The 14479-nt window shown below is 37.6% G+C and overlaps 1 protein-coding gene across 1 annotated transcript; it reads right to left on the bottom strand.

Moving 5' to 3' along the window:
- Positions 1 to 10945: 10945 nt before the first annotated feature.
- Positions 10946 to 13161, bottom strand: LOC108986025 ((S)-scoulerine 9-O-methyltransferase-like). Its single transcript, XM_018958518.2, has 3 exons — positions 12406 to 13161; positions 11941 to 12005; positions 10946 to 11268 (listed from the first exon to the last, which is right to left on the bottom strand). Exons 1-3 carry the CDS (start codon positions 13133 to 13135, stop codon positions 10969 to 10971), a joined length of 1095 nt encoding a protein of 364 aa, XP_018814063.2. The 5' UTR covers positions 13136 to 13161; the 3' UTR covers positions 10946 to 10968.
- Positions 13162 to 14479: the final 1318 nt, after the last annotated feature.

Genomic DNA, 14479 nt, shown 5'->3' on the forward strand with positions numbered 1-14479 from the left:
AATTTATGATAATAAGGGTGGTGGGGAGTTGCAAGAAAGAACTCATTACATCCTACATGTGGACCTCCGAGCTCCCAGCCGCCAATCTTCAAAAGTCTGATTGAAATGTTGCCTAACGACAGACTTATGGACCACTTGGCGTGCCTCCAAGGCAATGCACCACACTCACCAAACAATTGGATTCCTCCTCATCTTGAAGTCTTTCAGATCTAGCTATCTCGCCCCACCACTATCGACATCATGTGGTCCAGACTCCTGAGTCTTTATCATGCCCCAAAACCACGTTCTTAGCTCCCCCAATAGAGATATTAAATTCTCTCATAAAATGGCCTCCCAAATAACAATTTTGGTCCCACCAAGATAAATTATAACCTCTAATTTCATCCTAATATTGTAACTTCTCACCCCTTGTCAATTTAATTCGCCCTCATGAATCAGTCATGTGATCTATCTCTCCATTACACCACACTAGTCTAGGCACATCACTTACAAGTAAGGAAAAATTATATGCACCACACTATCATCTCACTTTCATTTTATTATGTAAGATGCGACGAATTTATCACAATTAGATAATATTCTTGCATTGGATGATTCTTTGGTGATAAATTATTTGTCACATTTTACATAATAGAATAACTTAAAATGTGTCACGATACACATCTCTTTATTTTTTACTCCTAATTTGCAACTTCATGACAACGCAAATTTTTTATCCTATCTTGTTACCCAAGTCGACAACTTCTACTTGGAGATCGCCAGCTTGCATGGGAAGGATGGAACTCATACGGGTCAGTTTTCAATTAAGCGTGTTGTTTTTAAAGTACAATTGTTTTGATTTTACTTTTCCGTTTGGTTACTAAGAAAATATGGGAAAGTGAGAGTCAAGTAACTAAGTTTATATTTTCATATATTGTAAAAAATGATTTGGATATTAATTTGGTAGCTACCAAAGTTAGTGAAGACAGTTTTGGTTTATTCCTTATGTTGGCCCATTTATTTGTATTTGTTTTGATTGTATATATGCAATGCATTTTCTATAATGATGTTTTTATATATTGTCCCTCCACCCTCTCCTCTTGTATGTTCAATTTTTATTTTTAATGCAAGCTTAATTAGAAAAAAAAAAAATATTTTCTCCTTACCAGTTAGCAAGTGGCTGGAAGAATAAGGCTTGATTCCCCTCAAAATGTACCTACACAAATTAGTAAAAATTTATTAATCCAACAACTCTAAAATAGGGTGCTCAAAATAGATTAATGATGTAATGCATCAAAGTAGGTAATTTGAGATGCACGTTGCAAAAATATCATGATTTAAGTAGAAAAAATCTATTTACAATGTTGCTTATTGACATACTAAAAACATCACCGTAAAAAGTTTATCATATTTCTAATAGAAATAGATATTCTTGTTTTAGCTTTTTATAAGCATAATAGCCTACATACTCACAACTCTTTCCTAAGTGAATTTTCTAGTCAAAGTGTCCCAACTACTACAAATAGTAAAAAAGACTTTTTCACAACTTGTTTTGGCCTCCTGAATTTAGGTAAGAGTAAGTGCTATTTTAGTACCTCTATACTACAAACTGCTTAATTGTCAAAATTTAATTTGAAAGATAAATTTTAAAATTTGAATCTTACAAATCAAATCTTACAATTTAAGTCCTTTAAAAAAATCTTACAATTTAAGTGATGTAGATGGTGTGCTCTACACACCGACTTGTGAATATGCCAATTCATTTTAAAATAAACTATTAGCACTTGTATTATGAACATATTTCACAGCACCACACACGCAATCACCTGCAACTAAAGAGAAATGGGGCTTGGGGGTTCGTGTGAACGCCTATGATGCCTAAGTCAGTAAAAGTAATAGAGATTTCTCTAGTCATAGCAGAAGATGGGTCTCGTTGTCATACTTGGGTGATATAAATAGAACCCCTCATATCTTATGTTTTACATGATAACCTCATGATTGCTTTTTTGAAATTCAAGTTGGGAGATATACAAGCTTCACTTAATAAGGATAAACTAATAACGTATCTCCCCAGGTTCTTTGGTAGCTATCATTTCTGTGATAACCGCTTATATCCTTCTAGTTAAGGCTTATTGGGTTAGGCTATTGTTCAAGCCCATGCCATGGCCCAATAGGACCCGAAGAGGAAAGGTTAAAGCTCTTCTAGTTACCCCATCGAAATCTCATCCGGCGAAGCGTGATGAGACTTGTAATCATGGTGACACTTCGTTACACAGGTTTTTCGTCATTTCATACTGCCATGTCAAGACATTGTTTCCCTTTCACGCCCCTTCGCATTCCCCTTTTCTGTTACTTATTCTTCTCGAACACTCCTTTTCGCTACTCTCATTTCTTTGTATTCTCTCCCTCTCCCAAATACTCTGCTTCCTTGTGTTTCTACCCAATTTTTTCTTGAATCAATGGCTTCCTCCAAACCCAACTTCCCTTCTTCATCCACAAAGACAGGTCTTCACCACTTTGCGACCCTCCCTCTCACTCTGAGGAGGTGGCCGTTAACCCTTCTTCTGAAGGGGTAGTTGCTCCGCGTTCAATTTTTGAAGGCCATCGACAGTCTTCGACTATCTCCCGTCGTGTGTTGGACTCTATGAGGGATAGCTACAACATCCCATATTCTGTGGCCTTGGGCCTGCCTAAGCAGTGCCGTGGAGCCATCAATATGAGGGGAATGGTTGTTTCTGTGACCCTGTATTTGGCCATGCTCTCTATGGGGCTCTTTTTGCCCTTTGTCCATCTGGTGCGTGATGTGCTAGACTTCTTGGGTCTTGCTTTTGCCCAACTTGTGCCTAATGCATGGAGGATTCTGATGTATTTGTGCGTTCTTTGGCGACGAGTTTTGGAACCCACAGGTGATGAGTATGTTGACATTACCGCTTGTGAATTCTTTCTTTGCACGATTTCAGGCTCTTGGAAGCGAATTTTTCCAGTTTTTTGGCCTGAAGGTATAACCGTATTGCTAGGTACCCAAATGCTATTTAGCGTAATTCATTCTAGAACATAATAGAAAATTTCTTTGTTCTCTATCCTTTTCTCTCATCTCTCTATTCTTACAGAGGAACTCCCATCAAAGAGCGCAGTCCTTTTGTGCATTTTTTCAAACACCTGGAGTGTGCAACAAGTTGGTATCATAGAGACACCAGTCTTAGTGATCTACTCGCATACATTATTACATTTTATGGCTGAAGCAACCAGATTAACTCAGTCGCAAGATGGGCTCATGCCCTTAAGAATGCTACACATTCTCAATACCAGAATCTAGAGATTGGAGTGCTAGCCCTAAAAAGACAGACAGATTCATAATACTAGAATATATAAATTGAAACGCTAGCCCTGAAAAAACAGACAGATTCTATTGTCCATCAACTTTCAGCTTCGATAGTGTAGCTGTAAAGATGGAACCACAATACCAATTGGCTGGAGGAACTTCTTCTGTAACACCCGGATCCAAAATTGGTATGGTTGGACTTTAGATTTTTATTTATTTATTGGAGCTTGATATATTTTTTTTTTAAGTTTGTTTTTTTTTTTACGAATTTGAGTAGTGATTTTCTTTTAATTTGGAGATCTTGATTGTTTATTTTATTCTTTTATTCTTCTTCTTCTCCTCTTGGCAAACAGCGCTCGCCCTCTGGCTCGTTCATCACCCTGCCGCGCCAAACCTTTGTTTCACGCTCACAGCCTTGCTTACCACCAGGCTATAACCACTGCCCGAGCCCCACGAGAACCGCACAACCACCACCGAAGGGTAGTCTCACTGCCAAACTCTTCCACATCACGATCCAGTCGCTGCCGCCAGCGTCTTTCCCGTAGCAGCACCCCACGAATCAGCCTCATCGCTGCCGTCGCGTCCCGCCCTAAACCTTCGTTCAAGCCATTGAAGGAGCCTCTGTTTTTGTCTCCGAAAACAGAGTATCTTTGTTTTTCCTTTTCTGTTTGTTGCTGTTCGACGCAAACCAGCCGAGCGTCGCCGCACAGCGTGTATCGTTGGGCGCTGCATTCCATCCAAGTTCGTCACTCTCCACTCGGTAAGCTGCCCCCCGAACTCAACTTGCCTCTCCGTCTCTCTCTTCGTTTCTCTCTCTCTGTCTCTCTCTCGCTAATCTCTCTTCCTCCCTCTCTCTTTCAGTGCGCTGCCGTCGGGACAGCCTCCGCCCACCTCAACTCTGGTCCTCCACGATCTCCTTCCCTCACGGGAGCTCCTGTCGCACGTCTTCCCTCACTCGTGAGTTTCGGTCGGAACTTATGGTTATAAGTACTGCAGTTACGTAAATTAGTGGGTAGGGGAAGACTTTTACGAGATTACCATTTTGCCCTTAAGCCAATAGGATGTGAATGTATTTTGTTTCTAAAATGGGTTTTATTTTTCGGCTGGGTTGGGTTGAAATTTAAGAAGGGTTTTGATACAGATAAGTATTTTATTATGTTAGTAAAAAAAAAAAAAGTTTCCTAAAAGCTTTAAAATTGTTATTTCTTTCAAAGGAATAATTGGAAGTGTTGTATTTTTACAATGACTTAGTTTATTATATGATCGCTGTATAATTTAAAATATTTTGGTGTAATTATATTAGCTGGTATTAGATTTTATAATTACACGTCAATAGTAAATAAGTTAGACTTTTAAAGGTTTTTAGCCGAAGTTATTGAATGGACATTGCCAATTTTAGGAAGGGATGTTATATTTTGGGCTTTTGAGGGTTTTATGGAATTAAATAGGTTATTTTATAAGTTTAGGCTTAAATACCGAAATACGTTATTGATTAAAAATTTACGGGAATTACTTGATTATTTGATAGGTGACGATTGTTAATTATCGACATTTTGGGAAAATTTCTGAAAAGCTAAGAAGTCCAGGTAAGTGGGGTTCCTATGCTAGAATTTGCATTAAATAAAATGAACTGAGGTCCTTTTTGGAAAATGTGCATGTTCTACTATGAAAAGAAATTTTAAAACAACCTCAGATATTTGTTCTGCATTACTCATGAGATTCTGTTTAAGAAGAACGTATTTTCTGTCATGACTGGTGTAAACATGAGCTTATTTTTGATATTTTATTTCTGAACTTTGAAAATGAGAGCGAATATGAAATTTGTGCATAAATTATGTTGTGATATGATTTTGTTCTGTTCCGAAGATTTTTGTTCAGTACACTATTTGGAAAAGACGTGATTTCTGAAAACCTTTGGCATGACTCCCCGATTCTGAATTTGATTCTGTTTCCATTCTGTTCAGTTACGGCCCTGACACGGGTTATAATAGTGGCATACGGCCCAACCACGGGTTACAATAGTGGATACGGCCCAACCACGGGTAATAATAGTGGATACGGCCCAACCACGGGTAATAATAGTGGATACGGCCCTACCACGGGTTATAGTAGTGGTCTCTGTTTTGAGTGCACACCTTGGTGACAGAGTGTTTCATGTTCTGCTTGGCTATCCGCAAATGCACAACCCTACCACGGGGATTATACATGGCCTCTGTTCTAATATGATGTTCTGATGATGATGATGATCATTTATGCTATGCCAAAGAATATTTTGAATGAAATTATTTTTAAATCTTCGCTCTGATATTTTAATAACATGTTCTGCTTCCGCACTCTGAAAATGAAAATGTATTGTTCTGCATTCTGATTTCTGTAAATGCTCTTGTTTATACACTGGTATATGTTCTCTGCTTACTGAGTTGTTGATAACTCACCCCCCCTTATCTCCATAATATTTCAGATGACATTGATGGTTCAGCTGAGGATCAGTATTAGATTTTATGGAGAAGATTAACAGTGAATGGTTGTTGGGTATTTCGTGGTATTAATGTTGATGTTGGAAGTTATTTATATTTCTTAAGTTTGTTTCAGTGGATTTAGACGGTTTATGGAGACTTATGTTAATGTTTCATTATTTCTAGTTTGTTATTTGAGACATGAAGAAGAGTTGATTTTTATTTGAGTTGCTGGATTGAAAATTAGATAGATGAGTTTATATGATTTATTTAATTGAAGTATTTACGTTTGATTTGAGATTTGGGAAAATATATATATCCTTGAATTTGGAAGTACTCTAGCCTTGTTAGAGTTAATTATCAGGTTATATGAGTTAACTCTCCGGACCCTCGGGGATGGGGCGTTACAGTTGGTATCAGAGACAGGTTTGAATTCTGCATACTGTAGACCTTGGAGGTTTAGATATCTGTGGGTTCATAAGATGTGGAAATTTCAATATAGGAATTGGAGGATTATAAGGATAGCCATGTAGATATTTAAGTTTGAGTTCCAAGAACCTTATGATTGATTTTGATGGGATTTGAGGTTTTAGATTTTGCTGATGTTAGGAATTGAATTTGGAACTTTGAGGTTATAGATTCTAGTGGTATACGTGTGTGTTAAGTGATGTCAGATTTGCATAGTTATCTGATATATATATATATATATATATAAAGAAATACCATTTTCATTCAAATTAATTTATGATAATAAGGGTGTTGGGGAGTTGCAAGAAAGAACTCATTACATCCTACATGTGGACCACCGTGCTCCCAGCCGCCAATCTTCAAAATTCCGATTGAAATGCTGCCTAATGACAGACTTATGGACCAAATGACGTGCCTCCAAGGCAATGCGCCACACTCACCAAACGATTGGATTCCTCCTCATCTTGAAGTCTTTCAGATGTAGCGATCTCGCCCCACCACCGTCGACATTCATGTGGTCCAGAACCCTGTGTCTTTATCATGTCCCATAACCACGTTCTTAGCTCCCCCAATAGAGATATTAAATTCTCTCATAGAATGGCCTCCCAAATAAAAATTTTGGTCCCACCAAGAAAAATTGCAACCTCTAATTTCATCCTAATATTGTAACTTCTCACCCCTTGTCAATTTAATTCGCCCCCATGAATCAATCATGTGATCTATCTCTCCATTACACCACACTAGTCTAGGCACATCACTTATCTTGTAAGGAAAAATTATATGCACCACACTATTATCTCACTTTCATTTTATTATGTAAGATGTGACACATTTATCACAATTAGATAATATTCTTGTATTGGATGATTCTTTGGTGATAAATTATTTGTCACACTTTACACAATAGAATACCTTAAATGTGTCACGATACACATCTCTTTATTTTTTACTCCTAATTTGCAACTTCATGACAACTCTATTTTTTTTTCTTGTCTTGTTACCCAAGTCGACAACTTCTACTTGGAGATCGCCAGGTTGCATGGGAAGGATGGAACTCATACGGGTCAGTTTTCAATTAAGCTTGATGTTTTTAAAGTACTACTGTTTTTATTTTACTTTTCCGTTTGGTTACTAAGAAAATATGGGAAAGTGAGAGTCAACTAACTAAGTTTATATATTCATATATTGTCAAAAATGGTTTGGATATTAATTTGGTAGCTTCCAAAGTTAGTGAAGACATAGTTTTGCTTTATTCCTTATGTTGGCCCATTTATTTGTATTTGTTTTGATTGTATATATGAAATGCATTTTCTATAATGATGTTTTTATATATTGTCCCTCCACCCTCTCCTCTTGTATCTTCAATTTTTATTTTTAATGCAAGCTTAATTAGGAAAAAAAAATATTTTCTCCTCCTTACCAGTTAGCAAGTGGCCGGAAGAATAAGACTTGATTCCCCTCAAAATGTACGTACACAAATTAGCAAAAATTTATTAATCCAACAACTCTAAAATAGTGTGTTGAAAATAGATTAATGATGTAATGCATCAAAGTAGGTAATTTGAGATGCATGTTGCAAAAATATCATGATCTAAGTAGAAAAAATCTATTTACAATGTTGCTTATTGACATACCAAAAACATCACCGTAAAAAGTTTATCACATTTCTAACAGAAATAGATATTCTTGTTTTAGCTTTTTATAAGCATAATAGGCTCCATACTCACAACTCTCTCCTATCACGTAATCACCTGCAACTAAAGAGAAATGGGGCTTGGGGGTTCATGTGAACGCCTATGATGCCTAAGTTAGTAAATGTAATAGAGATTTCTCTAGTCGTAAAAGAAGATGGGTCTCGTTGTCTACTTGGGTGATATAAATAGAGCCCCTGATGTCTTCTTATGTTTGACATGATAACAGCCTGATTGGTTTTTTGAAATTCAAGTTGCGAGATATACAAGCTTCACTTAATAAGGATAAATTGATAACTTACCTCCCCAGGTTTTTTGGTAGCTATCATTTCTGTGATAACCACTTATATCCTACTAGTTAAGGCTTATTGGGTTAGGCTATTGTTCGGGCCCATGACATGGCCCAGTAGGACCCGAAGTGGAAAGGTTAAAGCTCTTCTAGTTACCCCATCGAAATCTCATCAGGTAAAGCGTGATGAGACTTGTAATCATGGTGACACTTCGTTACACAGGTTTTTCGTCATTTTATACTGCCATGTCAAGACATTGTTTCCCTTTCACGCCCCTTCGCATTCCCCTTTTTTGTTACTAATTCTTCTCGAACACTCCTTTTCGCTACTCTCATTTCTGTGTTCTCTCCTTCTCCCAAATACTCTGCTTCCTTGTGTTTCCTCCCAGTTTTTTCTTGAATCAGTGGCTTCCTCCAAACCCAACTTCCCTTCTTCATCCCACAAAGACAGGTCTTCACGACTATGCAACCCTCCTTCTCACTTTGAGGAGGTGGCCGTTAACCCTTCTTCTGAAGGGATAGTTGCTCAGCGTTCAATCTTCGAAGGCCATCGATAGTCTTCGACTATCTCCCGTCATGAGTTGGACTCTATGAGGGATAGCTACAACATCCCAGATTCTGTGGCCTTGGGCCTGCCTAAGCAGCGCCTTGGAGCCATCAATATGAGGCGAATGGTTGTTTCTGTGACCCTGTATTTGGCCATGCTCTCGATGGGGCTCTTTTTGCCCTTTGTCCATCTGGTGCGTGATGTGCTAGACTTCCTGGGTCTTGCTTTTGCCCAGCTTGTGCCTAATGCACGGAGGATTTTGATGGATTGATGCATTATTTGGTGACGAGTTTTGGAACCCACAAGTGATGAGTATGTTGACATTACTACTTGTGAATTCTTTCTTTGCACGATTTCAGGGGCTTGGAATGGAATTTTTGCAGTTTTAGGGCTCACAATAAATTGATCCAACTAGAACGCAAGTATTCTCACGCCAAAGATTGGAAAAATAAATCCTTCTTTGAATTGGGCGATGGCTGGGAATTTCCTGAAGATGAGTCGGCAAACCAAGAATTTCCCATTAAGGTTTCGTGGAATCCAGTTCCCGATGAGCGTGGCTTGGAGATTATCCTTTCTGACTGAGAGGAGGCTTGCATTCGGTTGGTACAAGCCTATGTAGATAAGAACAGTAGCTCGACTTGGTTAGAGGTAATTATAATCCCCTCCAATATTGTTAGATTTGTGATGGAGCCAAGCAGGGCACATGTTTTTGGTTGTCAATTTCTGACAAATGGTTCGAAAAGAGGCCCACCTTCAACGATAGGAGGTGAGAAGAAGAAGAAGGCTTATTTGGGAGCGAAGCCTTTGGAGGAATCCAATTTCACAGGGGGTAAACGCTCACCAGCACCCTTGAAGAGTGGTGGAAAGGCCTCAGGTCACCCCCAAGTGCCCACAACAAACTCCTTCGACGCGATTATTTCATAGGCCGAGGATGATCTGGTGTTGGTGATCAAGGTCGAGTCTGCCTTGTCGCCTAGTGATCCTCCCAAGGTTGCTCCACAGACTTCCCCGTACACAATGGCCCTACATGATGACGTTAACATGGATGAGGGCAAGGTCATCGCGACCTTGAATTGTGGGGAGTTAAAAATCAAATGGAGAGAAAATCGGGAGAAGATATATATGGTTGTTTGATCAAAGTAGTGGTATATATAGCTTGCTGTTGAAAACCCTATAGGGAGTAGATTATGTATGTGCATGGGATATGGGAGTGAAAACTACTCCCTGGTTGCCGTGGCTTGGGCTTATTGGTCCATTCCATGTATTTGGGCTCATGGGTATGATACAATAAATGGGCTTTTTCTCTGACTTTTGGGCCTTGATCCAAAAGTCTATAATATTACGACTTGTCCTATAAATTTTCTCGGCTCATAAAAATATTTTTAACCAAATCCAAAAATATTCAAAGAATTTAACTATAATGGCAAGTCCATTAGAAAATTTGATATCCATTAAAAACCAATTTGGGCTCGTAAAATAGTAGTCGTAAAATTCAATTGGGCTTTCCATATGCTTAAGCCAAAAATATTTAGAAAGCAAGCTTGGTGCTGAGCCTAGGTGTTACATAACTAATTTGTACGATTTGCTTATTGTTGAAGCCCAAAGAAGAAAAGGAAGAAAGAAAAGAGAGTATCAAGTATCTAATATTTACGTTTCAATCTACATGATCTCGTTGGCAATATATACGAGATGATTGAGAGTAAATTTGTAAAAGATAAATGTTACAGCCACAAAAAGATCTCACAAAAGTAAACTTACAAGCTGACATAGCTTTATATAATACCTAGATATATTTTGTAATATAAGTAGCTTTACAATCTAATGTACCACATCAAGGCAGCTCATTTTATGAGTTTACTTTTATAAAATCTCTTTATAGCTAAATCATTTTCTTTTTTAAATATGTTGTGGGCAACATTAAGCACTACTATTGTAAACATATCTTGCGTGATGTCTTATTATTCTTGATGGATCAACATCTTACAATAAATTTAATATAAAACAAAAGAGAAATATGTTATAAATTAAACTAAGGAGAAACATACAAAGCAACATAAAGTTATATTATTAATTATAAAGAAATTAAAACAAGAAATTAAGGTACACTAGGTTCTCTTCCTTTTGTTTTTGTTTGCTCTGCATTGCTTTAAATTTTATTCTCAACCATTTCGTTTTATTCTGGCAGATTGGAACTCACACATGAGTAGTACTGTTAATTACTTATGAAACTCTATAACATGAACCGACCAATGAGGCATTGGGAAGATCTCCATTTTAGTAAACCCTACAGCTTTTCCCAGATCCTTGAATTCTGCTAGTGTTCGCTCTTTACCTCCAGTCATTAGGAGCATCATAAAGAAGTCTTCCATTATAACGTCCTTTGCCTCGAGATTGTTTCCCAATTCTTCAGAGATTACCATTTCCACGATTATCACCTTTCCATCTCGTGGTAATGCTTCCCAGCAATTTCTCAACAACTTCTTGCAATGCTCATCATCCCAGTTATGGAGTATCCACTGCTTATGTACAAATCAAAATGCACACATATATGCAATATTGCATTATTAATATATATAGGGAAGTATTTATATTATACACTAATTCATATTATGATCACGTACGTATATACGTGTATAGATATATATATATACACACACATTTCATGCATTTTTCCTGTATAGCTTAATTCTTTCAATAAGAACCTAATTTATTGGCTTTTTCCTAGTTAATTATAAGCTATTTTTATTTATTCATTTATATACTTTTGTATCTCAATTGCAGCTTTGGGATCCCTCTTCGTTCTTCTAGGCCCTAATAATTAACTTTCCATTCTTGTTTCAAAGACCATACTACAAGTTCAATTCCTAATACATCATGCTTAATTCCCTTGCCTGCCCTCTAATTTGAATTACCATATGGCCCCAAGAATCCATGAATAAAAGGATACCTAAAAAAAAAAAAAGAATTCATAAGAGAATAAGAAGGAAGAGAAATTCTATCGGGGAGCCTTACGCTACTGTACACTTCCATCTAATCAATATGTGATTTGTTATTTTTGTCCTTCTAGCTATCTTAATACTTAAATATGTCAAGCGTTTAAATAGAGGGCTAAAAATAACAAATCACATATTGATTAGGTGAGAGCGTGTGGTGTAAGGCTTCTTTGTAGCATTTCTCAAGAAGAAAACCTTCAATAAAATTGTTTGGGCATTTGGGATCGATTTGAACATATCTCCAGCCACATGCTTTACACCTAAAGACAAATGAATAATATTTGGAGTTGATTAATATCGTAAGTAAGAAGTACTAGACATGATAATAATTAATTATGAATGATGTACATATATTTAGATTAACTAGTATACATGTTCTCACCAACTAATATGAAAGAGAGATCATAGAGCTAATTGATTCTTTGTCCCTACTGATATAAAATGTTAGTATCATTACCCATAAATTAATACAGATTAGGACTTCGACATGATGTTATCTTTCGCAAGTAATATATATTTTGGTTTGAATAAGTATTTGCGGCAAGTTATGACCCGCTGGAAAACACACAACATACTCCACATCAACCAAGTTAAGAATATAATCAAAAATAAGTATTTGCGGCAATAAGCTATGCCGTAGATCAAAGGTGTAGGTCTAACCTGGGAGCTTGGGAGCAGCATCAATTACATGGGGCAGATCAAAGTTCAATCCACGAACGTGCGGATACGTAGAGGTTATCTTTGCAAGAATGGTTCCAATGCCGCCCCCCACATCCATCAACTCCTTCAAATCTTTGAAGCCACCGTACAACTTAAACACATCCTCAAACGGTAATTTAGAGCTAACTTCCATAAACTCATCGAACACTTGTCTCAATCTTGGCTTCTCTCCCATGTAGTCATAGAAGTTCACTCCATTGGCCTTGTAGAATGGCGAGCTTCCAGGATCAAGCACCGCATCCTTGATCATATATTGGCTTTCCAGCACCTCCCTTTCAGTAGTAAATAAGATAATGGAAGTTGTGAAAGTTGCAAGCTCGTCGGTAGTGCAGCTACTCACTAAGCATCGGCTTTTCTTCGTCAGGCCATAGGTCCATTCATGGCGTCCATGTTCTCCATTATTTCCTAATGGCTTTCGAGATATTATTGATAAGATGGAGTTTGCACCAAGAACTCTTAGCACCCTCTCCAAAGTCCATGCTGCAGAACTTGGATCTTTTGTTGGGATCTTTGAAATTATCTCTGCTGCAGAAAGATGAGCATCAGGCCCTGCATCTGCGATTATACTGAACACTTTCAGCTCAATTGCAGCTCTTAGAGCCATTTGGGTGCTAGCCAAACCTCCCAACTGCGAGGTTATGAAATGGTCTCCATCTTCTTGGACTTCCATGTTTTGGACTTGTTCTATCTTTTGATATCTTTCCTTATCAATATTAGCATATGCAATATGCATGTATATATAATCGAAGACAGTAATTTCCGGTAGATAATAATAGCTAGCTATCCTATCCTATCTAGCTATCCTATCCTGGCTAGCTATAGAGTTTAACTTAGGGTTGGTATATTTATACCAAACTGCGAATTTGGAAACTGCTATACTATTCATCAGGCAATCTACGCTATGCCTCAAAATGAATGGTCAGTTTTTTTTTTTTTAATCCTTAATGACTAAAGTTAGAGATTACCATTTATATTCATTTGTTCCCAACCTATAAGTGGAATCGAAAATCAAATCAGCTCAGTTTTAATTGTTTTTTCATACCCTCAAATAAAGTTAATGATTTCATATCGCAACCCTAGCTAGATCATCTAGGATTTGAGAGGAAAGGAGATGGGGTTCGAGACAGAAGGAATCTTCCATGCATCCAGACTTGAGTTGAACTAAAGTGCTTGAGTTGAGGCTGGACTGGGCTGAATGACTTTTACGGGCTCAGTAAGTCAGAGACCTTTTTATTTCTTCTGATGCATTTCCTTAAATGGGCTATGCCATGTTTAGGCCTACTTGTTTGTATTTCCTTCTATGTTTTGTGGCTTAAGTGGACTGGAGGGCCCAAGGCCTTTACTAAGTTTCCGTAGTTTCGCCTGAGGGTATAACGGTATAGCTAGGTATCCAAATGCTATTCAGCGTAATTCATTCTAGAACATAATAGAAAATTTCTTTTTTCTCTATCCTTTTCTCTCATCTCCCTATTCACACAGAGAACTCCCATCAAAGAGCGCAGTCCTTTTGTGCATTCTGTCAAACACTTGGAGTGTGTAACAAGTTGGTATCATAGAGACACTAATCTCAGTGATCTAGTTGCATACATTATTACATTTTATGGCTGAAGCAACCAGATTAACTCAGTCGCAAGATGGGCTCAATGCCCTTAAGAATGCTACACATTCTCAATACCAGAATCTAGAGATTGGAGTGCTAGCCCTAAAAAGACAGACAAATTCGTAATACTAGAATATATAAATTGAAATGCTAGCCCTAAAAAGACAAACAGATTCTATTGTCCATCAACTTTCAGCTTTGATAGTGTAGCTGTAAAGATGGAACCACAATACCAACTGGTTAGAGGAACTTCTTCTAACGTCCATACAAGATGTAACAGCCCGCTAGAAATTTAATGGTGGAATTTCTATTGGCTTTTAGGAACCTTGTGACAAGTCAACTTATTGCGTAAGTTTTAGTATGTTAGCATAGTTAGTATTGCCACTCCTTATAAGGGCCAAAAATGAAATTTTA

This window comes from Juglans regia, chromosome 4 (genome assembly GCF_001411555.2).
Source record: "Juglans regia cultivar Chandler chromosome 4, Walnut 2.0, whole genome shotgun sequence".
In the NCBI taxonomy this organism is placed as follows: domain Eukaryota; kingdom Viridiplantae; phylum Streptophyta; class Magnoliopsida; order Fagales; family Juglandaceae; genus Juglans; species Juglans regia.

Excerpts from the sequence above, each read along its gene's own strand:
- LOC108986025 (XM_018958518.2), bottom strand. The coding sequence starts at position 13,135 with ATGGAAGTCCAAGAAGATGGAGACCATTTCATAACCTCGCAGTTGGGA. Across the intron at positions 12,006-12,405 it reads TGCTGCTCCCAAGCTCCCAG|GTGTAAAGCATGTGGCTGGA; the intron begins GTTAGACCTACA and ends ATTTGTCTTTAG. Across the intron at positions 11,269-11,940 it reads CCCAAACAATTTTATTGAAG|TGGATACTCCATAACTGGGA; the intron begins GTTTTCTTCTTG and ends GTACATAAGCAG.